This window comes from Ambystoma mexicanum, chromosome 2p, assembly GCF_040938575.1.
Source record: "Ambystoma mexicanum isolate Mex_15411 chromosome 2p, UKY_AmexF1_1, whole genome shotgun sequence".
NCBI classification, from domain to species: domain Eukaryota; kingdom Metazoa; phylum Chordata; class Amphibia; order Caudata; family Ambystomatidae; genus Ambystoma; species Ambystoma mexicanum.
In genome coordinates this window covers 1,425,656,183-1,425,682,012 of record NC_090923.1, presented here as the reverse complement: position 1 = coordinate 1,425,682,012, position 25,830 = coordinate 1,425,656,183, and the positions used below count along the sequence as shown (strand labels likewise).

General features: G+C 43.8%; 1 protein-coding gene across 2 annotated transcripts in view; it reads left to right on the top strand.

Annotated features, from left to right (window-relative positions):
* The window catches only part of LOC138567581 (zinc finger protein 665-like), a 728,415-nt gene that overhangs the window by 240,382 nt on the left and 462,203 nt on the right, over nucleotides 1-25,830 (top strand). For both annotated transcript variants that reach the window (XM_069645953.1, XM_069645952.1), the window contains exons 5-6: nucleotides 4,089-4,202; nucleotides 21,977-22,105. In XM_069645953.1, the coding sequence (XP_069502054.1) occupies nucleotides 4,089-4,202; nucleotides 21,977-22,105 (243 nt within the window). The remainder of the gene's footprint in view (nucleotides 1-4,088; nucleotides 4,203-21,976; nucleotides 22,106-25,830) is intronic.

Sequence of the window (25,830 nt, the reverse complement as noted above, 5' to 3'; positions counted from 1 at the left end):
AAGAAATTGGCCTTGGCTGGTGACCCATTTGACAAAGAGGTATCGAAATGATCCAAACTATTGTACTTCCTTGCATGCGATTGTGACCAACCAAATGATGACTATTCATTCTTTTCTATTTTTGGCTCAAAAATAGTTTTCATTTTCTGAGAGTGAATGCATTGATTGTGGGGCTGAAAAGTTGTTGACTTCAGTAATATTTTATAATGAAGTCATGAATGAAGGAAATGTTTTTGATGGTGGATAGTTTGTTGACGATGCTTATGATGTGGCTGATGTGGAGTGGGGTGTAGGTGCTTGCATTAATAGTCAAGCTTGGCTTTGATATTATTGCCGGGGCAGTTGATACTGGAGGAAAATGGTTTAACTGTTTGCTCAGTGTTGGTGAGGGGTGATTTCTGCTGAAGCCTACAGATGCCTGCAGGAGAACCTTAATGTGCGGGCTGAATTTGAAGTGACAGGCACACAGAGCTGGCAAGGCAGAAATTGAAACTGCATGGTGTGAAGCAGCTGCATCCAGTTGGCTTCTCTAGGTGAATGGATGTAGCATTTATTGCTTGACAGTGGTGGTTTGGGTAAGGAATTTTTCAGATGGCAAATGTGTATCTGGCAACAATACCGGGATACCCAGGGTAGGTCACAAAAGTGAAATGTGTGGTCAATGGCTTAGCTGCTCACATGAAAGCCAAATGAGTGAGCTGTGAGGTCTGTTTTTCATGTAATGTAATATAATATAATGGGCATTTGTATAGCGCCTTTCACCATTGTGTGGTCTCAACGAGCTGTAGGTTGAACGCCCTTGCGGGACCGGAGTCCAAGCATGGGAAAATACCTCAAGGAGTTATATTATGCGTGTGTGCATTTTGACCAGTTCGTGGGTAGGTTGTGGTGGCCGAGTCCCTGCTGGACCTAGTCCCTGCTGGTCACTTGTGTTGATCAGGCAGGTGGGTGGTTACTGGTAGGTCAGCCTGGAGAGTATGCAAGAGATGTTATGTGTGAAGCTAGACCGCATTTTACTGTGGGGCATAGCTGCATTCTAGTGGCAGAGTGTTGTGCAAACAGTATAGAAGCAGGTGAGACATTATATGTGCAGCTAGGCCAACTTTGTCAAGAGGGTAGCTGCATTCTAAGGCCGAGGTGTTGTGCAAAAGTAGGGACAGATATTATGTGTGCAGCTAGGCCGCATTTGATCGTGGGGGATAGCTGCATTCTAGTGGCAGAGGTGATTGCAAGAAAAGTGAACAGGGGGAGGGGGATAGTATGAGTGCAGCTAGGCTGAGATCAATCGTAGGATAGCTGCATTTTAGTGGCAGAGGTGAAGTGCAAGATATGTAAGCAGGATGGGTGTTGGGTGCAGCTATGCTGAGTTTATCGTGGGCTGGCTGCATTCTAATGGTAGAAGGTTCGGCAAGATGTGTGAAACGGGGGAGACACATATTTAGTAATACATGTGCATATTACAATACATTGGCTGCATTTTACATGCATCTAGGCATAAGCATTGGCAACAATCCACATTCATCTTGGCTGCATTCCACCTAAACCTAGGATGAGGACATGCTTATCCAATTCTGTATATTGTAGTTGTTTGATTGTAAGACAGAAATTGTCTTTCGTGATCCTCGGACCATTTTCCCCTAGTGAGTTCCAGGTATATCTCACTGGCGGCATTACTCAAGTGGGGTGTACCACCAAGGTGAAACTTGGTCTGCCTGGGTCAGTAATCTGCTCTGGACAGTTGTACTGGTTCTGGTTTGCACTAGTGCACTTTCATATAGTTGTTGCACATACAGCCATTTTGGCTCCCAACAAACCTGTATTACCATAGGAGGCGCTGGAAATGGAGTCTCTAGTTACTATCAAATCCAATAGCCAGACAACCATATTTTCTTGCCCTTCTGTGATTGGGTGGAGACTCAGAATGACCCACAAATGACTGTGTATTTGTGTCTCTAGGTTCCTTAATGGGATCGTTGCCTAATATTCTTATGAAATATACATCTCCTGAGTTGACTATTTAGAATGCCCTAAAAATTGTGGGTTGTGGCCAGCACTCTTTGGTGGTTAGGGTCACTCTCTAAACTCCAGTTTGCATTAATGCTGATCCACTACACCAGGAACTTTGCTGATGACTTGAGTTTTGTCCTGAATTAGCCACAGATATGACTGACCACATGACAATGGCAAAAGCCCTGCCCAGCATCTTTTGGACTCCAAAAAATCCAATGGTGGAGCTCTGCCTCTTTGATGCCCAGAAGGAACCATTATTGACAGTCCTTTTGCGTGATTAGGCAGAGACAGCTGCATCCATTGGCCTAAAGTGTTTGCGTGCCTCTCCAACTACTCAGGCTCACTTGTGTAGCTTAGCACCTCATCCTTCTGGCTTCCAGATGTGGCTGTTGCCTCTGCTGGACCCATTGCTCAACACTTTGACAGTCTAAGGTGACCCTAGTTCTTCATCTCTTGTTGGGGTTCACCTTACACAACTTTGTGCTTTGGTTTCCATGGTTGAAAGGCTTGTGTGCTGAGCTGCCAATCTGGAATAAAACTGTGACAGTCCCTATTTGTGACATGACTACTCACATCTGTAATCGCCCGTCCCGGATGGTGGGTGACACTCTGTGACTGAATCTGATCTCTTAGGTCCTCCCATTCCTCGAGATTAGATGTCCTCTTTGGGTGCTTATTGCTTATAGGTCCATGTCTGCAGACTTACAACTTACCTCAATTTTGCATTGGCTCATTGATTCCAATGGGCCCAGAAACTAACATTAGGACTTGTATTTGCTCTCTGAGACCTGTGAGCCTCACTCCGAATTCAGTTGCACTTTGTGAACATTCAATGATTCTGTGCAATCACAAATTCTGCGTTATCATTTTCTGCAAAGTCATGAATAATTTTAAGTAACACTAGCAAAGAGTACCCGTACCACGCTGGGTTCTGTTTCTATTGTTTCCACAGCCCTTTATTTAGACATCCTTATTCGTTGTTATTCAAGCCGGTCTTGATTATGCACAGTTGTTTCTGCAACCCTTGAATCAGCCTGCGTTATTCGTTGCTGTTCAAATCGGGCTTCACAATGTTGAGGTGTCTCAACTGACCTCAATAATACCACTTTCTTTGATTTTGGATTAATTTGTCCAATAGATTTTTCCTTTTTGGGAGGCATCTTTATCCGGTGTGGTGTGTTGCGTTGCAGTGTAAATATCTTGGAAATGGTGCATCCTAGGGCCTAGAAACGTGTTTTGTTCCTTGCGTCGAGACGCGTAAAATGAGCTTTATCCGGTCCTTCTACAACCACATTGATGTTTTGCCGATTTCAGGCAACCGTCTCACGTGTGAAGGGGCTGAAATACAGGCGAAGGGGTGGCGTGTTCAAATGTCATGTAGCCAGTAATGTTCGGAGGGTCCTCACCGGGTAACTATGCCAAATTTGGTGCAGAATATTATAAGGAACGAACAGATTTTCTGATATATATATATAGAGAGAGAGAGATTTTACAGCAATTTCCCCAACACATCTTTATTATAAAGAATACATTTTCTGGAGGTATTTTGTTCGGACATGCCCTTATTGTGTATGTGTTCACTGTATTGTAACTTTAAACCAGCTCACATCTTCTGCAGAGTGGTCTTGACTGCTGAGTGAGCCATTATATCACTTGACTAGTAAGGAAACCAAAGGAAAGACCATATAAACTAAGTAGGTTAATACACCTGGACTCCATAAGTAAGGCACAAAACAAATATCCCTAACAATGATGATGAGGGTGTGATTAGGGTATACAGAGGTAACAACCACCCTTTGGGCACCCAGGATCCAGGTGAATAATACCGTTGGATAGCAAAGTCTAAACATCTGCTCCCATTTGAGGTTTCCTGGTGAATAGAACAAGAGTTGTGTGCTTATTTGACTTGTTGTGGCATTAATATGTATGCAGTAAGACTGTCCACTTGGCCATTTTAGCTCTAGCTCACTGAGTTGATTTAATCTTTAAGACCTCAGAAACAGGATTATTGGTATGACGTATTTTTAAATGTCAAGCTAAATGTGCACGAGACTGAGGTGTGGCATCACTATTTCCAGCTACAGGTCAGGAAATCACTTTGGCTAAGAGTTTTTCAAAGCAGGAAGAAGAGTCTGGTACAGGAAATCTGCACGGCTCAGAGGAAAGAGAGCACCTGGAAACCACCATCACATGTGAGTAACATTTGAAAATAGAACACTTTGGAAAGTAGATTTTTAACAATATGGTGTTATGTCTAAATTGCTGTCCTGCTAAAATGGTTGTTTGAAAGGTCCATTGATAATGTCCATGTCCACTGCAGTGTCTTCCTGCTGGCAACGGGGAAAGTTATGGAACCACCGCTAGGCAAAACCTCAGATATCGTAATGCCTTTCTTTTGAAAAACCTTTACTATTGGTTGAATGCCCCAGAGGTGGGTGTGCTCAGTTGGGGAAACTTGAGAGCCAAGGCACGAAGCTGTATACACTTGAGAGTGTATGCTCCATGAATATGCAGCTGGGGAGACAACCTTTCACTGTTGTCCTCACCAAGGGATTATGGGCTTCATGAGTGTAGGAGAGCGGCAAGGAATTATGGTAACATGGGAAAGTGTCTTTAGAGCATAACTCAGCCCTTCAAATTACCAGCAAGTCTTTACAGTGGAGAAGCTGGATAACTGTGGCAATATTGAGGATGAGAGTTGTATGCTCAGTATGTTGATATGATATAATAGGTTATTTATAATGCGCTTAATACCCAGAGGTTTCTAAGCGCGGACCCGGGGATCGTACCTATGGTGCTCTGTGTCGTCTTGCTTGCAAGGCGAGCATGTTGCCTTTTGAGTGGCTCGTAACAGGAATTAGCCACACACTAATATGATCTGGGTGATGTAAGGCAATTGGGAACTTGCTAAAAGGCTAGAATTATGTTGCCAACTGCCCCTCCACAGAACAAACCAGAATTATTCAGGCTTTTAAGATCACCCGTCCCAGTGACTTAATGAATGTCATGAAGGATCAAGAGATATCTGTGCAGAGCAGGGAATAGGTAAGTCTATAGCGATAGCGGAGCCAGCTCGTGAGCCACCTCAAGATAGATGAGAAAAATTATGCTATTATATACATTGAATTTGAGGTTGACTCAGCATCATCATTACGGAACCCAGAGTAATGACTCTGGGCTCATGTACACTGTCTAATGCTCTGGTTGACGAAACTCGAGGTCAGGGGACCTGAGCTTTATTGTGTGGGATTGTCAGAGGATTGAAGAACATTTGTTGGAGATGCTAGATGGGATTGATTTAGTATGTGGTGAACTGGTTCTTCTCCATTGGATGGACAGTCAGAGAGTATGTGAAAGTGTAAAAAAGGTTAATAGGGAAATATATAAAGTTGGAAAAGGAGAACCCCCATCGCCCAGCCCTCTCCTGCTGAAGAGTGGCTATTTGTGCTGCAGAGGCTGTCCTAATATGAGCATTTAATGTACAAAGAAAGGAAATGGAGGAACGCAATTTAAAGATTTGGCAAGAGTTCAACAGGCTTTACATATGAGCGCGGATGCGCTGTGAGAGTAGGTGTGGGAGCCATGATAAGTCCTATAAGCTGTATGTTTTGTGTTTGAATACCAACAATCTGCAAACACTAAATGCAAGTCTTATTGACACAAAGTGCTACAGGCAATGAGGTTTTATTGATAGGTACTGCTAGTTATTCTCTCACGTGCAATGACTGAGGTCTGGGGTAGCGCAGGCTTACTTAAGTTCTTGTTTCATCACTCTCAGCCTTACTTTTTTTGCAGCTATTCATTTTTAATATGGTTGGTCAGTGGGGCAGATTAAAGTTTCCTGGGAATGTATACCACCATCAAAGGTTGTGAATCTTATCTTATTATTGAAAGATGTAAATACAATTTAAAAACAACCATAGACAAAATATGAGGTGCATGTTAATATCCCAGTTTTTTTTAAAACCCATGAGCAAGTTACAGCCAAAGCTCTACATGCATTTATTTCCAGTGGAGGGCTGGCTGCACAGCGCAGTGCACCAAACGAGGGGCTCATTCCAACTTACTCCTGCGACCACTGCCCAATGTCTTCTTATGACCGCATTCTCACATTAGCAATATTAATAATAATATTGCTTTCACACAGAGGGAGGAACAGAACACCCAGAGACTGCACTTCAAGGCTCTTGCATATATTTTGTATTTACAAACAAAATGAGGTTAGGGAATAACCAGATCTGAAGTCTAATAGGGTAGTAAATTGGGTATCATACCAAAATGTCATAAAAATAATTCTGACATATCTAATACTGCACATTTGCGCCACACCGAAATTCCAACTAATTTTGGTTCGGCGCCAATGCACAGTATTTTACACCGACCAAGGGTGACCGGGTGTTTGTGGGGGTCCCCCCCCGCTCCCCTTGATAGGTGTAATGGGAGTCGGGGATTGCAGCGGTTTCCCCTGCTTCCATTCCATGTAAAGCAGGGGAAAAGAAAGTTTAAAACAAATTAAAAAAAAGAACAAAAGGGCTCTGCAGTGCCACCACCGACCCATGTAAGTGGGAGGGAACTGATGTCACAGGGATAGAGGGGAGTCGGCAGCACACACAGAAGTGTGCTGCCGAAAAGCTAAGTGGATAGGGGGTGAAGCTGGTAGGAGGATGCAGGGAACATTTGATCTATGTGATCACTGTCCGTCGCCAAAATGGAAGTTGACATTTTCTTAGTCGACATTTTCAGCAGAGCAGTGATCACACAGATTCGTAAATTGTAAACTAAAAACGTTTTCCTGCACCTCAATCTCCCATTCCATATTGTGTAGGTCGACAGCCTACAGGGCCGGGCACTCAAACAGTAAGAATCATAAGGACGGGTTGTGAGAACTTCTGTGGGACCTAGCAGATTCCTATCTCAACAGGAAAAAGAGCTTTATATGAATCAAAGCAAAGTGTGAACATGGGTCACACTACTGAGTGTATCCGCTGCTCTAGTAAGGCCATGGGGCCAGAGTCACAAAAGTCAAGGCCCTGTTGTCCAGCAGAGCCCCTCACACGTGGCTGCTTATGGACTCATCGTTTTGCCTGCCAAGTTCATGGGGAACTGCCGGTAAGATGGCTCAGTAGGTTAAACGCTTGTTGCAGTGATCTCTGTTTGATCTGCAGGTCACCGGTTCAAATCCCGGCAAGGCCAACTCAGCCTTTCATCCTTCCGAGGTCAATAAATGAGTACCAATTTCGATTGCGTAATAATAGTAATGTATGTAAATATGTCCTATGTGAAGTGCTGTAGATTAAAGCACTCTATAAAAAAATATATAACTGTCTCTCCCTTCTGTCAGCATCTACGAGTAAAGATAAACTGCAGTGGTCAGTATTCATGAGCCCAAGTGTGAACGTATGCTCCCTGCAATTTTCAGCGATGAAAAAGTATTATCTTCTGACTTTGGTATTCATGGTCGGCCAAACCAAAGTGTGCTGAGATCAGACTCCTGCTCATGCATGAAATCACTGTCAACATTGGACCCCGCTGGAAGCTATAGTGTGATGATGTCATTAAGGGCACGCAACGGGGTGTGCGGAGGGGCATGAAACTGCGGGAGGGATTATGATTTGAATAATGTTGTTCCCCTTATGAATGCGCAACCACACCAATGGGTCATATCCGCACTAGCATTTGTTATTTTTCTTTAAATCCTAGTGGACTCTTTTGAGGGATTCCCACAACCTCGAACGGCACAGGACAATGCTGGCAAGCGATGCAGGACATTGAGCATGCTCGTTAAAGGTGCTGAACTTAGTTTTTTCAAGAAGTCTAGGGTTAGTAGGTGAAGGCCTTTTCGGGTGCCATGTTTGGACTGTGCTGGTTTTAACTGGTTGGGACAATGGTGCTCTTGGGAGATGATGCACCTGCCGATCTGGACCGGCTGTCGATGGCCATGTGATCCCCAATGATAAAGACATCGATGATGGACAGGAGTTCAAATACAATTCACTCCCTTGTTAGTGTGAGGAGGGAAGACTATGCGGCAAGGCCTACGCGGGCCCATCGTAGATTGTTGGGTCAAGCTTCAGCCGGGCTATATATGACAGTCGAGCTGGGGGTTAGCTGGGTATCGGTATCAGTTAGGATGGGCTGCTGTTCGAGTTCTTGCGATAAATGAATAAAGACCTTGCCTGTCTATTCCCAACATCTAAGCAACCTTTCTTTGGCATTAACAGATGGTGTTCGTGACTCTGACCAGTCGCGCCACGCAGCTTCCTGTTAGACCCTGAGCGACCCCCTCCCGAATACCCGGAGCATCCACAGACGAGAAGGTAGAGGTTGGTGCTGAAAAAAAACTCCAGGGGGGCTATCGCGAGGAGGGTGTCAGGGCCGGTGAGCGTGCATGCGGGGCTGCACTGAGGAGCCAGGAATATTTATTTATAATGTCAGGATAGACAGACATATAGGGAATATGTTTAAAGTTTCTGCAAATATGGAGTGGAGATTTTGTGGGGATACGCTATCCTGCTAATTGCTCTTGCATGTTTCAATGGAGGGATCCTAGCGATTGTTTATTATTTGTGCCCCAGAAATAGCACTGGCATAGTTTTGGGGGTGGTCAATGCAGTTAGACGGAGTGATTTGTTGTATTTGACTTGACATGTATCTGGTTTATAACCCCAATGCATTGGGGTCAGGAAAAAAAGAAGGTATCCTTGAGACACCTTCCTGTATTATCCGGTTTTATTGTTTTGGTCTGGGGTTTTAGAAATGGGAGCTAATAATATGGGACATGGGGAACTGATAAACTGACACCCAATTAAATATGGCAAGATGGATGGGTGCAGGTTGAGTGACATTAGCCCTGTCAAGGCCATTCTGTATTGTCTATGGTTATTTGTCCCCTCCCTTCGCAGGACTGCTAAAGAGTAGACTCAAAGAATGAATGGAACGGGAGCCGTTTCATAATCCCATGGTTAGAAGACAATCCTTTGGCAGCCACAATTCAAATACAAAATACAACAATAGATTAAACCAATTTGGGTCCCAACTAATAAAAGTCATTGACTGTAAACATTTGGATTACAACATTATGTACATGAAGGGCTACCACATAAACTGTACTGCCGAATGATTGCCTCGTAACCATGGAATTATTGAATGGAAACAAAATAATTTATGGTCATTAATCTAGGAAACAGCTAAAATCATTTGAACACATCACTAAAGTAGCTTATTTAGAACCAAAAAAGGTAATGCCACAATTCAAATTGAGGATAATCTTTCCAGGGAATCGGACAAGATTTCTGAATCAAGAAATTAAATCATCAAGAGATGTTTTTGATAGAGTATTGGGTTAAACCAATTTGGATCTCAAGTAATAGTCATCAACTGTAACCATTTGGACCATATCAGTATGTGCATCAAGGGATAGAACATAAACTGCACTTGGAATACTTCAATTGTGTAGCTTTGATAAAGTCTAGTTTAAAGGAATAGTGCGCTCAAAATTATTGTCCTGAGCGTTTGGCCATGTGTTTTTAAGCATATGTTGATCGATCGTACAAACATTTCCTATGCACCTTACTGTAGTTTTCCTCACTTTTACACATGCGAAATCAGACAGCAGGCCGTGGCCATCTCGTGCTAATCTTATCCGTTGCTGCATCGCCCTAAGGTGAACTGCTCTGGCGGCACTAAATCATAACCCCCGCCCCTGAGGCTGTCATCACTAGACGCATACAGCCCATTTCATAACGCCAATTCACGTCTCGTGTCAACATTCTCTGCGCTTCAGCTAATGACGTGTCTCCATGGAAATGGCAGGACGCCTCTTTCCTCAATAAATATAAACAGACCGCTTCTCAACAGACCACATCAGAGTTGCTTTTCCAATCGTTTCACTATCTTTTTTGTGTATCCTGTGGCTCGTTTCTGCTCTGTTCAGCTATCGTTGTTGCTCGTAGCCCGTGCAAACAGATACTAGTACTATCATTACTATCTATTTTAATTTTGTCGAATAATGGCAGCAATACAGCCCTACCAGTACGAGTACGAGCCGGAGTATTCCGAGGCAGAATTACTCGAAAGAGAAAGATGCAGAAACGATGGGCCTTTAGGACGACAGTTGGAAGGACGAATGACCAGATCAGCCTAGTTGCATGGACAATGTCTCCACCTGGTGTACCTGCAAGTGGTGCGAGGTAATGCCAAACCGAGGAGAAGTGCTGCTGCCAAGAAAGCTCTGGTTGCTTGTCCTACATATCGGGAGACGAGACACGGTCGCAATGCGTTACCGAGCTGCATGACTCCAGGGCAGCCTGCCTCACACGGTCCGTGTTGAGGATTAAGATGGTGCTTTTGCATGAACTTCGCAGCAGTTCGCCCTTGCAATCCAAGTAACGAGTAAGTGTACTCTAGATGTGATGTCATTTAGGCCACTAACATTTCATGTTTGTCTCCTATATTGTCGTAACTTTGATCTATCACTGCCAAATGAATGTAGTCTTGCAATTCTATACATCACTCGCGATTTGGGGAAATCATAGTGGTCATCTTATGTTTTTTTCACGTACAACCAAGAAACAATATTTCTCTGTGTCCCAAATGTAATGGAATGCATAGTTGTTCACTTTTGTTATGTGTCTACACTCTACCCGCCTGTGTCATTGGTGCCATTAGAGACACATTCCCCAGTGACAGCGGTCAGAACAGGGAATTTTCCCACACTGTGCTGCAACCCAAAGTATATAATGTGTAATACATTTGTGTTATCAACATCAGCAACAAAATAAGATACAACTGAACTTTTATGAATGGTTGTTTCAATTTTTCAGTGAATCAAGGAAATGCTCACTTGTCCTGGCAGGGCTGGCTGGGTGGGAACAGACCATGTGCCTAACGCCATGTAAACTTCAAAGGTGTTTTACGTGCAGGGGCCATTGTACACGTGGCCTAGTCAGACCCAGTGTCTCCAGGCAGGCTCCCCTGAAGCAGTCCGCGCCCCTGAAATCCACATAAGTGTGTGTCCAATCAGCAGTGTTCCGGCCCTTCCCTGCATGCCTCTTGGCCGTCTGTCCCCCCCTACCCTATCAATGGCAGTTCACACCTGTGTCTGTGCACTCCCAAGGGGGCTCTCGGGGTGGGAACGACCAAGGTGCCAAACACCATGTACACTTCAAAGGTATCTTCTGCACAGCAGACATTGTACACATGGCCTAGCCAGACCCTGTGTGTCCAGGCAGGCTCCCCTTGAAGCAGGCCGCGCCCCTGATATCCGCAGAAGACCACGCCATATACACGTCACTCATTCACATACACACCCACTTTTCTAATTCTTTATAAACCCCTTGATATTTATCATGAATACATCTGTGAGCACCGCAAGTCAACTCGTGATTTTGCTACCTGAGAACATCTGTGACCACTAAAAATCAATCAACTCGTCATCGTGCTACCTGTGAACATCTCTGAGCAGTGGAAGTCAACTTTTGATTGTGCTACCTATCCTCCTGCTACTAACTATCCTGCTTGCTGAATCTAACTGTTTGTTGGTCATGGTAAGGGCAGGTCACCTAATCATCTCTTCCTGATCGCTAAATTTCTATATATTTCGAACAAATGTACCCAGTAGTGTAATATTCATTCATCTCATTGCCATTACCATTGACTTCTGTTTAATTTGTTCTATTCTCTATATATAGCAATTGTCATCAGTGTCAATCGGGATAGAATAGCATCCTTCGCGGACCATGTATATAAGCATGTTTCCTTTTGATGCATGAAAGTACATTCAACGGACGAGTAACATGTTACGATTTGCGTCACATCATTCAATTGTGTGAAAGTTATCCTAGTGTATATTCGACTACGCTACACAGGTTTTGCCTCTGTGACCAAAACAAACATTGCATAGAAAAATATATGATATAATTCCATCTTTCTCATGCATTCATGCAACTTAATTTTTTTACAATGTGGACTTTTTTTTAAGATTTTTCAACAATGCCTGCTTGTATGGTTTACGGTTGTCGTTCTAAGACCCATAACAAACCAAGGGCACAATAATGCATATATTACCGAGGAATATAGATCTAATAAGAGAATCGGTCAGATATTGCGGATTTGCGTCGGACGATCTTGAAAGTCGAGCCCAGGAAGTCTTGGAGGACTTGAGGTGAGATCGATTCTGCATCTGCAGGCTGCACTTTACCTCAAATATGTACGACGAATCACAGTACACAAAGCAGCATCGACTCAGAATGTCTTGTAAATTGCTTCCAAATGCAATTCCAACTCTATTAATGCACACGTTGGCTCAGGTGAGTCACGGTTCATGAATTAGCTGCAGGCCTTGGGGTACTGCACAGGTAACTACATTGACAAATTGGTGTTTTTGGTTTAAATGTTTCTTACAAAACTTTGCATATTTACCAGATTGTATTGCTTTATAATTACACCACATTTTGCTAGACATCTGTCCCTGGTTTTAGGAGCATCATAGAAAACTATTTATGGACACAGAAATCTATGCTATAGTGCCCTTGGAAATAAGCATAATCTTTTATTTAATTGGTTGCATTGCATGTCAATTTTTTTAGGTTAGCATATTGACTGAAGCACAGACTATCGATAGTGACGACATCACTGACACGTCCAGTATACCAATGGTGAGCCATACATACTTGCTGAAGTTCATATTCCTCAGAGTTGGATCTTCCCACATTTCTTATTCAAATCTAATTTTCCCGTTACAACTCTGTGACAATGCACTGAAATTGAAGGACCAAGATTCTGCATCCATTTCTTTCCCGAAGTCAACAACAACTTCGAGCGCATATCAGGTAGTTTTATTTCGCTATTCAATTACGGAAATGTATTATGCATGGAATTTTAGATAATATGAAATAGTTTACGTATCCAGTCATTTCTTTACATAATGTTTCATTTATGGGTTTGTATTCATATGTAACATTGTCTGCTCAATTTCACTTTTTTCAACCATACTAAAACAAGTACTGTGTTACAGGGTGATGCTGGTACTTCGACTACAATTACATCATCCTTTGGAGCTGGTCCAGAGCATGAGGTATGCGTACTGACAGTTCCCTTGAATGAAAAAAAGTATATCCTACATCTGATACTATTAGACAGTGACGTTATTATAAACAAGCATCTTTTCAAACTTTTACCATTTCAGTTCTAATGTTACCATTTCTACCCTAATGCTGAATACAATGCAAAATGCTTGAGTGCAACATTACAATCAGTGGGTTTCACACGGTGATCTCTGATCGAGTACACTAGCCATCAATCAGGTGAAATTTGAAATGTATATTTTGATTAAATGATGTACACAGTGATGTACGAGGGTATCTATGTAAGCCATGTGTGCAAGGAAAGAATTTGATTTCAAATACGATTGACTTTTTTCAATGAATATTCTATTCAAGGGATGTATACAAGATCGGGAAATAGAAGAGGAGGCACGTGGATCCGAGGTAGCGGACCAGCTTGCTGGTGCAGTCGTTACAGTGAAGAACACAGTTTCACAGAAAATCAAGAAAGCAAGGGTAACTAACAAACAATTTTGATTACAAAAAGTATTTTGGGCTGGTGTCTTCTTAAGATTTTTTTTTTGTTATCTAAAGTGCTATATACTGTATGTTGGATTTACATTGAACATGTTTTTACAACCCATCTCCTAGAGGCCCAGAAGAAAACGAAGCATGAAGACACAGACAACAAATGAAACCAGAGATGCTGCTTGCCAAACAGATTTCACCATGGAGCAACTTTTATTTGAGGTGCTGTGTCGTCCAGTCAATAAGCAGACTCGAGGTGCTTATGCCCAATGGCCAGAAAATGAATTTAATGTTACCGGCGAAGCAAGCAAAGTGTTTTTGGACCATTGCTACAATGTGAGAACTAGGCAAGGTGAAGAAGAAAACACTGAATATAAGAAATATGCTTTTGAAGTACTCAATGACCACTTCACACAATCTACACCCGCAAAAAAAGGGCCACCCAACAAACAATCGACATTGATGGTTCCTCCAATTTGTGTTAAAAAAACACAAGCTAAAATAACAGAGATTGAAGCCTCAACGCAATTGACCGAGGAACTAGCCAAAGATCTCAACTTCAGTGTCTCTGGTTCGGCCGATATGTCCACCACAGTTAAGTCACAAACCACATTCATGTAGGACGATAGTCTAATAAAGGAGCCCAAATACATTGTATTCGACAGCTGCCTGGCAGAGATTATACTGATGCTGAAATGTGTCCATCCAGTGAGGGGCGGGGGAGTATGCGGGAAGCCATTGTTAAATGTGACTCGTGTATCACAAGGCACTAACCTGAAAATACAAGCCACCTGTGATCTGCTCCATGCTAAATTTTCATGGTTTCCCTCACCGATGCTGGGCAAAGTGCCAGCTGAAAATCTACTGTGTGCAGCAGCTTTACTTTTCAGTGGCTCTACTTTTAGTAAGTTGTCCAGTTTCTGTCAATTTGTGGGACTCCAGTTCCTTTCTAAAACGCAGTACTACAAATATTAACGAGAAAATGTATTCCCTGCTATTAGTGAAGCTTGGAAAATTGAACAAATGTCATTTGAAAGGACATTCTCTCACAAACGGTTCAGGCTAGCTAGCGATGGACAGTGTGATAGCCCTGGATTTTCAGCAAAGTACTGCACATAACACTTTCAGGACATAGAAACTAAAAGAAATGTGAGTTTGGTGGTCGTGCAGGTGTCCGTATGTAAGTCCTCAGTGGCCATGGAGAAACATGGTTTTATCAAATCCCTGGAAGATCTTCAATTGAGGGGAATGCAAATAAACCTCATAGCCACCGACGGATATGTTTCAATAGCCAAGACCATGAGAGAGCAGTCTCAAAATATTTGCCATCAATTTGATGTATGGCACGTTGCCAAATCAATCAATCAAAAAAATCACAGCTGCTGGAAAAAAAAAGGTTCTGAAAATATTTTGGAGTGGTCCCAGTCTTTCAGCAACCATCTTTGGTGGAGCTCCAAAACTTGTGGTGGGTCTGTGCAAATTCTACTTGAAAAATGGCGCTCACTAATGCACCACTGTTCCAAAGTTCGCTCTTGGACAGAAAACCTACATTTTCACCAATGTGCACATGGACCTTTATTGGAGGAGCAGAAATGCAAGAAGAATTGGTTGGCTCCATCTTCACCTCCACACAAAGCTCTTGAGAAGATTGTGTTTGATAAAACTCTATCAAGAGATCTGAAGGGACTCACAGAATTCTGTCACACAGGAGATTTGGAGGTGTTCCACAATATGTGCCTAGAGTACGGGCCCAAGAGATTGCATTTCGGCATCGACGGGCCCAAGAGATTGCATTTCGGCATAGACGGGATACAATATAGGACATGACTAACGGTCTTAGCGCATAACGAGAACGTAGGGAGAGAACAATCGAGGACTGCTGAAAACTTTGGAATGCTTCGTTACACAATGGCCTTTACGAAAAGAAGCAAAACATGGGTGGTCAAGCAAATATACCAGGAAATGGAATTCGATTTTGTGAAAGATCTCATTTTGACTGTGTTGGACATACATACTCATGGAATCGCTCATGATTTTGTTCCGAGGACACATACATTTTCACAAAACATTGCAAACGTGCCCTGTACACCGAAAGCAGACCTCGCGAACAGTTCACTTCCCGGTACAAATGATTACCAGCTATTTATTTGTTCAATAATGTTTATATAAAGTGCCCAAATAAAGCTTCCAAATTGTATTTTGAAATGTATCCTCTTTGTCCATTTTTTTTAAAGAAGTGCCTTTTGGAGGATGCCATAGAGTGTAACCCTGTGCTTTCACACTTCTCGCTTTCGTCGAGCTCTTGTGGGTCCTTCACTGATCGGGTGAGGGTCAGATGGATATCAGCATGAAAGCAACTTTGGGGTTCTGCAGTTGCCTTACCAAACATGTGTCCAAATATCTGAATAAATACGCGTCCCACAAAAGGAATGAGATCTAGGCTAGATAAGATACTTGGCATGCAAGAACTACTGACTAAGCAAAACAGTGCATCAAAGGGGGTTGTTGGTGAGAAATAGGTGCATTCCGACCTATATTTTTATGGGTGCATGTGTTAGGGGTCGTTGCTATTGGATGCCTTCTCACAGGGGCCGATCTTTGATTTGCGGCCCTCAGTCTTCTGATTTCGAACGCAGTGGGGGTAGGTGTCAGCGTTACCAAAATATATGACCAATCCTGATTAGGAATATTCGAGGTGAAGTTGAGGTGGTGCGGGGTAAGGTTCTGGCGACCAGATGCGTTCAAAGGGAACATCGGTCATGGGTGCAGGGGACCGCGGCCTGGCAGGAGGGGGTTGCAGCGGGGCTTGCTCTGACATTTGCGTACGAGCACATTTTGTCAGGGCTCGAGACTCGCTACTTGCCTAAATTGTTTACATGATTTGCCGTGTGAACAGGAGACCGGCTGACCTGACAGGTGGTGTGGGCTGGCTGTGCGAGTCGCTGGGAGAGTGAAAAGTTCTCCGGAGGGACATTATAAATAAGGCATTTGGAAGTAAACTAACTAATAGTTTTCATTAAAAAAAGTAAATCACTAGAAATTTCACGCGGCATTGGTGGATGGCAGCAAACCATTCATTTGGTTTTCAAAAATATTTCAAATGCCACTGTGATCTGAAGGGCTGTTTGCTCCCATTGGGAGTGAAGGTCAGCGCCTTTGAACTTTGCTTGTAAACTGAGCACACCCACGCGTCGTACACAGTATAAGGTTCGATTGTTTTTCGTCCTTGGAAGAAAGGGAGGATTCTGAATGGAATTAATGAAGGGAGGTGTGTAATACCATCAAATATGATAATGTTCACCATTCCAAAACTGGACAAAGGAACATGTAATTTCATTTTATGAAAATGTTTTGATCTGAACGGACAGTCTGCGTTACGCCGAGAGAATGGAAATGCTGAATATTATATAAGTTTTACTGTAGACGATTTTATAGAAGAACAAGTCAGTTTCATTTTCTGACCGTTATTGCTGGCTTACATTGTATTGGGTTGTTGTTTGTGGCAAATTGCAACAACATGCAAAAACAACCTATGTGTACTTGTCTTTGTCCCGGGCACATGGGCAGTCCAGCATCGAAATACATGTAGTCCACATCTGGGTTCCCCAGAGGGTACACCAACGCCAAATTCTATGCTAATATTTCATTAAAATGCTGTCTATGTGTTCTATGAATACTAGCAAATAACAACAGGGTCAATTAAGGAAGCCGGGGTAGCAACTGCCTTCCCAAACCGTAGGGGCATACTGGTACACAAAAGACGGTTCACTGGGGAAACATCGGTCTGCTTGCAGATCAACGCAAGACGAAAAAGGTGGTTGGGATAATTTAGTGGTAGTCCTAAACATGGGACACAAGATGGTGAGCTGTTCTGGCCCTCTGGTGAGACACCCAAACCCTACCGGGGGGAGGGGTGGGAGAAGGGTTATAGTGGATTGCCTGACCCCGGACAGCGGATTGTATGGCGCCTATCTACGAGGGAGTAGGGGAGGAACTAATTCTAGCTCTATGCATGTGGTTGTCTGTATACCGCATACAGTACTATCACCAACAGCCTAAAAAGTGATGGGAGGGCAACCGGCAGTGTGGTGGGTGAGAACGAGAGGGGGATTAGATCTCGTAGTCATAAACCAAACAACTTTGGTTAACATATGCAGGTAGGAGACATCGGGATTTTTGACTTTGTTTTTTATTCACCCTGATGGCTCAAAGCTCTTTGCATGTGGATGGTTGCCCAAAATGTGGATCAGGATTTTCAACATTTTTTCTTCAAAACACACAGACCCACTGGCTATGGGGTGTGCTGAAAGCCTGTGCTTTCTGGGTTTTGAGTTCGGTTTTTGGTAGTACCCCCTGTTGGTTTTGGGGACATCGTGTGGTGTTGTAGTGGAGCCACAACAAGTCTGGTCGACCAATTTCGATGGTTCTCTAGTAATTATAGACCATCTTCTTCAGGACACACTGAATCTTCAAGTGATAATCAATAACGTCTGTTTGCTGTCCTCGTGGTAGGGCAGCATTGGCGGACTTCATGGTATCCTGGAATAGGAGACACAAGGAACATTGCAAGGAGGGCATGAGTCAACCTCTGATTGCAATGTATCAGAGTGGTACATCCAGAACCTGCTCAGAATCATGTTACATAGCGATTCAATGCTATCTAAAGATGCATATGCTCGCTTGTTAAGTTTGAGCATTGGCACTTAATGGTGGCTAAAACATAGACAACTTATCCCAAAAGTGGGAGAGAGAAGGAAAAACAAGGAGAGAAAGGGGAAAAAGGGGAGACCATAAATGGCTGGGCCTGTGGGAAACCCGGCTTGAATTGAAGCAAGCATGCAGTCATGGCCGTGTGGGTCAGCGTGATTCATGGATGCACCCAAAGAGAAAGTGAAAACACTGTGGGCAGCACCTACCTGGATGTTGGTGCAGATAATCCAGGAGAGCCGTGGAGAGGTGGTGAAATTGGACGCTCTGTAGGTCCGGGCCTGTTGGAGAAAAGGGCAGCATGGAGTGAAGCTGCCTGTGCCTGCTTATCTAAAGAAGGAATATAAATGTGAAAAAGCACGTACCTTTCTGGCTTTTACAGACCCAACCGCTGCAGCCTGCTCGCTCGGAGCACCAGTAACGCTGTGAGCAGCCGCAGCAGTTATGTTGCGCGTGTGACGTGCTGGTGGGAGCGTGGCTGGGCCCTGTCACGGGCGCGATGGCCAATCAGGTGGTGCCACCTCGGGGGTGTGAGGCCAGCGCTGCTCCAATCATGGGTGTGTGTGTTCCTCAGGGCGGGGCCCTGCACAGAGACTGGAGCCAGAAGGAAGGAGGGAGAGGGAGGTGGGGGGTGGTTTGTGATGGTTGAGCGCTAGTGTGCATGTCGCGCTGGTACTGGATTGAAAGGGACAAAAAAAGTGTTTAGAGGGCGGGGGAAGCACCTGCTGGTGCAACGTGCACAAGATAAGGAGGCTGCTGAAAAAACAGGCAGCCGTGCATCCCATTGCAAGCTAAACCTACTCCATAGCACTAACCTCTCAAGCAAATTGTAGACTACTTTCCACAATGTTTTCTCTGTGTTTCCATTGTTTCACGTTTATGTTCATCATTAGTTTTCTCACGGTGCTCAATTAATGGGTAAATTGATAAATTGTAATAAAGAACGGCTACTGAGACACATTTCTGTTATGTTTTCCACACAGCTACATCCTGCCTTTCTGCGAATGTCATTGATTCCAGATACCAATTGATGGCTTCTTTAGCCAGCAGATACACTTAAATGGCTGGATAACTATGACGCTGTTTTGGGACGATCGCCCCAGGCCAATATGCCCTTTCGCGATACCAGCGATAAGGAGCAACCTGACCTAGTTTACGGTGGCCTAGCGCCAAGCTGATGCCAAAGCCTTGCGATTCACGGTGCGTCCAATGCGCTTCTTAAACCCAAAAGGAACACCGTGTGACTCATGATAAACATTTGTTGATCGAGAACAAAGAACAAAATTACCAATGTGATTGAATATGGCAATCGCCGGATGTTCTCAGAGCGTTTAATGTGAAATAAAAGTACATTATAAATTGCAGAGTATTGCCATTTCCTTTAAAAATATAGTTTTGTATTCAAAATTGGGATGCGCTGTGTTGTGAGAGGAAGCGTGTTGATATTCCGGGTTCTGCGTCAACTGACGTCAACACATAGGTGATGACTGGGCACGTTTGGCTACGCTGCCCAGTAACGTCATGGAGATAAGCGGAGAATATCGCTAGGTTTGGTAATGTCAGCCTCAGGGGCGCGGGATATGATTTAGTGCCGCCGGGACAGTTCACATTAGGGCGATGCGGCAACGGATAAGATTAGCACAAGATGGCCGTGCGCTGCTGCCGGATTTCCCATGTGTAAAAGTGAGGAATACTACGGTAAGGTGCATAGGAAATGTTTGTACGACCGATCAACGTATGCTTAAAAACACATGCCCGAACGCTCAGGACAATAATATTTTTGAGCGTACTATTCCTTTATGGTCATCTTAGCCCAAACTCACCCTCTTTCACAACTCTCACCTTGATATCATAGGTTATTTTTTTTTTTATCCCTTCATGCACAAGCGTTATCCCTTGTTATCACTTCATGCACAAGCGGTATCATTAGTTCACTGCTTGCTGTAAAAATGTCAGAACTGGCTGTTGGGCTACTTAGCTGTATAAATAGGTGATGGAACACCCCAGGTGAATTAATGGATGCTCATGTATGGCCTTTCCAAATTCTAAAGGTACAGCGTTGTTATGGAAAAGTAGAATTCCAGCCTGGCCTGATGTTGGGCTAAAAACCATTAAGAAGGGCGTGACATAGGCTACAAGTACTTGAATCACCATGTACGCCCCATTTCATATTGTCCGGGTCAGAACTCAAGCCTTCCTTTAATAACTTAACTATTAGTTGTTTGTCACACTTAGTATATTTCTGACTGCATTGAACATGTGCATGTTTGAGTCCATGGCTTGTATTGACTCCTAGAATAGGCCAACCTCCAAATCAAGTGCTGTTGATTGTAGCAATCCCATTTGCTTTTACAGACGTGATGGTACATTATTTATTTATTATTCATTGTTTGCTTGTTAGGCGCTTACTTAGGAAGTAATGACTGTTTCAAAGCGCCCACAGGGCAACAGGGAGGGGGACAAGGGCATGTAAAATATGATACAGTGGGAGGGGGAGACAAACCTACTATGCCCTGTGAGTGTTCAGAACGTGCAATTGTAGAAGGGAGGGGGAATGGGATAGGTGCTATGGTGCACATGGGGGAGCAGCAAGTGAAGTACAATGTAAGGTAAGTGCGAGCCTCCAGTGTGGAGGGTGAGCTGAGGCAAGTGCTGAGGATAGACAGAAGTTGGGGGGGGGGATTCGGTGTGGGAGGTCAGGGGCCCGTGAATGCATAAGGGCCCTGAACACCAAACACGCAAATGTGAGATTAGCAGAGGAGAGGGACGCGGGGGGAGGCGGAGGAAGAGAGTAAAGTCTTGAGGAGCTTCTGGAATTTACAAATGTCCTGCTCAAGACGAAGAGGGGGGGGAGGCTGTTCCAAAGAAGGGAGCCAGCCGAGGAAAGAGATCGACCTCCTGCCCTCTGTTTAGCAAAACGCTTTACACATAAAGAGTTGGTGCCAGAGGAGCGCACGGGTCTAGAGGGGGAATATTTAGTAGTAGAGAGTTGCAGATAGTGTGGTCCCCAGGCCCATTAGTCTGATGTACAGACGGCTCACAGGCAAACAGCTGTCGTCCCCTTAGAAGATTATCCCTGCAGACAAATCAGTGAGAAACCTGCTCTACAGACCAGTTTCTGCTAGTTCCATTCTGATATAAGCAAGCTATGGCACTTTTGAGCCATTTCTCTTTTGCTTCAAATCATGGATAATGTACTGCCTGAGAGGTTAGTTGTTTCAAATGTTTTAGGAATGGTGAGGAAAATTGCACCAGCCATGCAGCAGAAACATGTACAGTTCCTAGCATGCAGGAAAATTGACTGAAAAGTGGAGGTGGGATGCAGGTGGGAGAGCCAAGCCAGGTCATGGTTGAGTTAATATGCCCATTCACTCTACCCTCTCTTAATAGTAGATAGTCCTTAGTTTGTACATGCTGTGGAGAGCATATTCCAGTCGAGTCCCTGTGGTCCGGGCATCTCAGCAGTGTGGGGAAAAGGGAAATATGGATTTAGGAGTACAGAGATCACTACGGTGAGTAGCTTGTATTATAATTTCTATAACTGAAAGTATCAATGGAAATTCTGAGGGAACCTTTGACTTCTCTGAAAGTATACAGACCTCAACGCTAGTGCTTGTGTGAAGTTCTCAATCGAAAAACCAAACCATGCAAATTGAAGCTAACCCTATTGTTGGTTGTTCCATTATCAGCAAATGTCAGTGAAATGCATATTAGCGAGGTGTGTTCGGAAGACAGCGGCTCATACTCTACTGAAAGTGGGAGTGACGAGGATGACGGTATCCCTGCTCTTGCCAAGCAAAGTCCCTTTCAAGAGACACGTGAGTATCTCATGGAAAGAAAGAAAAGATGCTATCGTCTTATACTATCTTTGTCAACATACTTGAAGTGTTCTTTTTGTTTCAGGTTGTATATTTTTGAGCTTGGCAAAAAATAGAAGCTTTAATGCAAGGCAAATAAATTGTGGAATCAGGAAAGATTGACTAAGTGAAAACATATGACAAACCACTGCCTAATATCACAACTGGAAATTCTATTTCAAACCTTGCAGGTGCCCAAATGAGCTTCAAGGGACTGTTTTATGTTCTGCCTAAATGATTATTAAATGATCTGCTCTCTTGAGTGATGTGCTAATCGGTCAATATTTCAAGAAATCACAAAATGGAGGCCAGCCTTTGATTAGTTTGGCTCATTGATTGCCCACCAGTGCCCCTAATGTGAACGAAAAGCAAAGTATTTGAATCTATATGTATATATGTAAGGAGAGCACTGCATTGGCGAATATATACATATGCATGCCAATGCACCATGTTCTCCAGTGCTGGGCATCACATTTATTAGATACACTGAACTATCATTTCATAACTAATCTTGGGTGAATACTTTTAGTAAAACCTCGAATCACCCACATTTACAATGTATTTGGGATTCTCAGAGTTCAACACATTTTAAGAGAAGCGATTAGGGTGGCATGTTCGGGTTAAGATCCTGACAACGTAATGCTGATGATATCTTTCTGTAATCAGTAGACTGAAGAGATCAAACTATATATCCTGCCAGCACATATTCAAAGCAAACGGCAAAAGGTCTTTCCTGCCAGGCATATCCAAAGTAAACAGCATTTGATTGACTAATGACTTGTATATGGCTGTGTTTTTAATGTTGAAACCAAAATTAACTCTGTGTTCAGCTGAAAAAACATAATGTTTAAAGCAATGTCAGAGGGATTCAGTTCTGCATGATGTTTGTTTTACCTTTGAGTGACTCTGATTCAGCCGGACTGGATTTCCGGATTATTGATTTGCAGCTGTGGAATATCCCCATCATAAAATAATTATCCGTTTTAGCCTGCATGGAAGCCAACTAGGCAGGATAGAAATGCATGCATATACCTACTTCCCCAGCCCTGTAGGCATTTCAGAGGTCCATGTTTATTCTAAATTCCTGTATTATAATATTATAAAGTTTTTTCATTGACAGCATGATGTGCTGGGTCTGATGTATTAGACCTTGCCTTGTAAATAGTCTTCATCGTTCATGTAGAATGGAAGAAGTTGTACATGACAGTCATGAATAGCCTGTTGTTCTAATATTGCCCATCATATTCATATCATAAAGAAAATAAGGAAAATAGGAGGAAAGTAGCGTAGAGCTTGAGCAAGGGAGCCCTGATTCCAGCTCCATCCGCAGGCAAACCACTTCCGCTTCCCCTTGAAAGGAGCTTGTATATTTATTCCCAAAAAAAGTTCAACATATTTTTAAAGATGTATGTTTTTTCCATAGTATTCCTTCCCAAAGAGCTGCATCAATTCTGCTAAACATTGCTCAATTATTTGCGGAGTGTTTGCCTCCATTCCTTCACAACTAAAAGTCTGGTATTTGCAGACTCTGTACAAATAAAATCCCGCTGATCCACGTTTCTCAGCAACTGTCTCTCAAACACTTTTCAAATGGCTTATCCCACACTCAGATGTTACCCATTGCTTTAACCCAGAAATCATCTATTACATCTGTGATAACGTGGGCTAAATGTTCTACCTTATTGAATCTAGAACATGTATCACAGTAAATACTGATAAACTTGCTTGTACTCTCTGTGCTGTGATGTAATAAAGCCTGACCGGTATATTAAGGATTCCATTTGTAACAAATTTAAAGTGACATATTACTTTTTGGCACAAAAAGTGACCAAACTTTGTAACTGCTTCCGATTTCAAACTCTCCCATTCCTGTTCATCACCTACCACATTATCCATTTCATACATCACTTATCAGCTGACCTTTATGTATCCGTTGCCACTGTATTTTCTATCGCCTTGCTTAAACTCCCATCCTTCATAGCCCATATGATAGGGCGTCCGCCACAAATAATCACTCTGACTCCCAGAATAGGTCCAAGGGTGTTTATTGACACGCAGGTACGGTCTCACCTGAACCCATTCTTCACTGAGTCCCAAGGTTCTCCTGCCTGCACCTCTACTATCCCTTTGATGTTACTTTCCTCCTTTCTACCTCCACCCATTGGTGCTACTTCTTTTCTTACTCCTTATCTCACGACGCTACCACCTCCAACAAACACTCTAGTACTCCCTTCATTGCCATTTCCTCCTTCCTCCATCTCCTTACCAATACTACCTTTCCGCTAATACTACTCCCACCCCTCTGCATTTACCACTACTCCTATTCCACTACCACTTCCCACCACTACTGCCTCTCTATCAACACAACTGCACCTTTACCACCACTACCCTCTTACCACTACTACCTCCCACAACCACTACTACCGCTGCTTCCCTCCTCTCTAGTCTCAATACCACCCTCTACTACCACCTCACTCCTGCCACTACTACCGCTTCCTCCGGATACAACTTCTACTACCTCCTCTTAATCCTACTCTACTCCTACTACACTCACTTCTCACTCCCACACACAAATACTCCACAGACCCCTCTCTCCAGTAACCTTCACACTCCTTCCATGCTCTCTTCCTCTGGCATCTCAGACGTCCTCCTCCACCTCCTGTCCTCACCCAACTACAACCCACTCCTAGCTCCACTAAGGCTTTCCCTTAAAGAACCCACCCCCGCCTAGGATCGGTCAACTTACCATGACCAGTCAATTTACCTGGCTCCAGAGGTGAGGCGAGACAGAGGAGGGTCTAAGGAGGCTTCATAAGGGCATGTAAGCTCTGCCCCTTCTCCATGTGGCCTGGTCGTGTTTCTTACACAGTAACTGCCATAGTTAGCAGGGGACTGTTTTCTCCCATATGCCTACTTTTACTGATGCAATCCCTAGTGAGTTAGTTGTGCCGTCGGTGTTGAGATTTTTCTGCAGGCTTGCTTTCTTATTTTACATCTACCTGGTTGTTTAGTGGGGGCTTCACTCCCATGAGCGCAGGCTCCAATGGACTGTCTGTTGGGGCTCTGTGTTGCTGAGGGCTGCTGCTGCAGATTCACCGCCTCCCTATGGCGCACTTCCCATTGCTGGACTGCCGCCTTTCAATCCTCTCCAGTGAGAATCTGCACGCGCTGCCAGCGTGTCTCTTCCGGCAAGCTCCAGCGGCGCTGAATAACCTGTTTCCTGCTGTGGTGCTCCTCCGCTTCCTGTCCTACTGCGGAGGCAGTGTTCCGCGTCACTCTACCATAGCTCCGGCCGCACCTCTCCCGCCTCGGCGCTCTTGCTCTCTCCCTGCCACGCCACAGCTCCAGACCAGGTAAGGGGGACTAGGAACGGGCTTGCACTCGATTCCGGCACCCGTCGGGCCTGGCTCCCTCCCTCCCCTGACAGGGCCAAAACCACCGCCCTGTCACATACTACCTTTTCTTGGCAGCTCTCCTGTTCGTCACCTATCCCTGGTTCTTGTCTAGCTTACTAAGGTTGGGAGGGTCTTGGGCTAGTTGTACGGCCAAGATGTATTGGAAGAGAAGAGGGGGTGGAAACCCACTAATAATTCCAATATGGAAACCCGGGCAGCATCAGTAGCAACAGGTTTATTTTTTTTTATTTTTATTGCACATTTAGTTTAATAAAAGAAAAAAAACTTTTA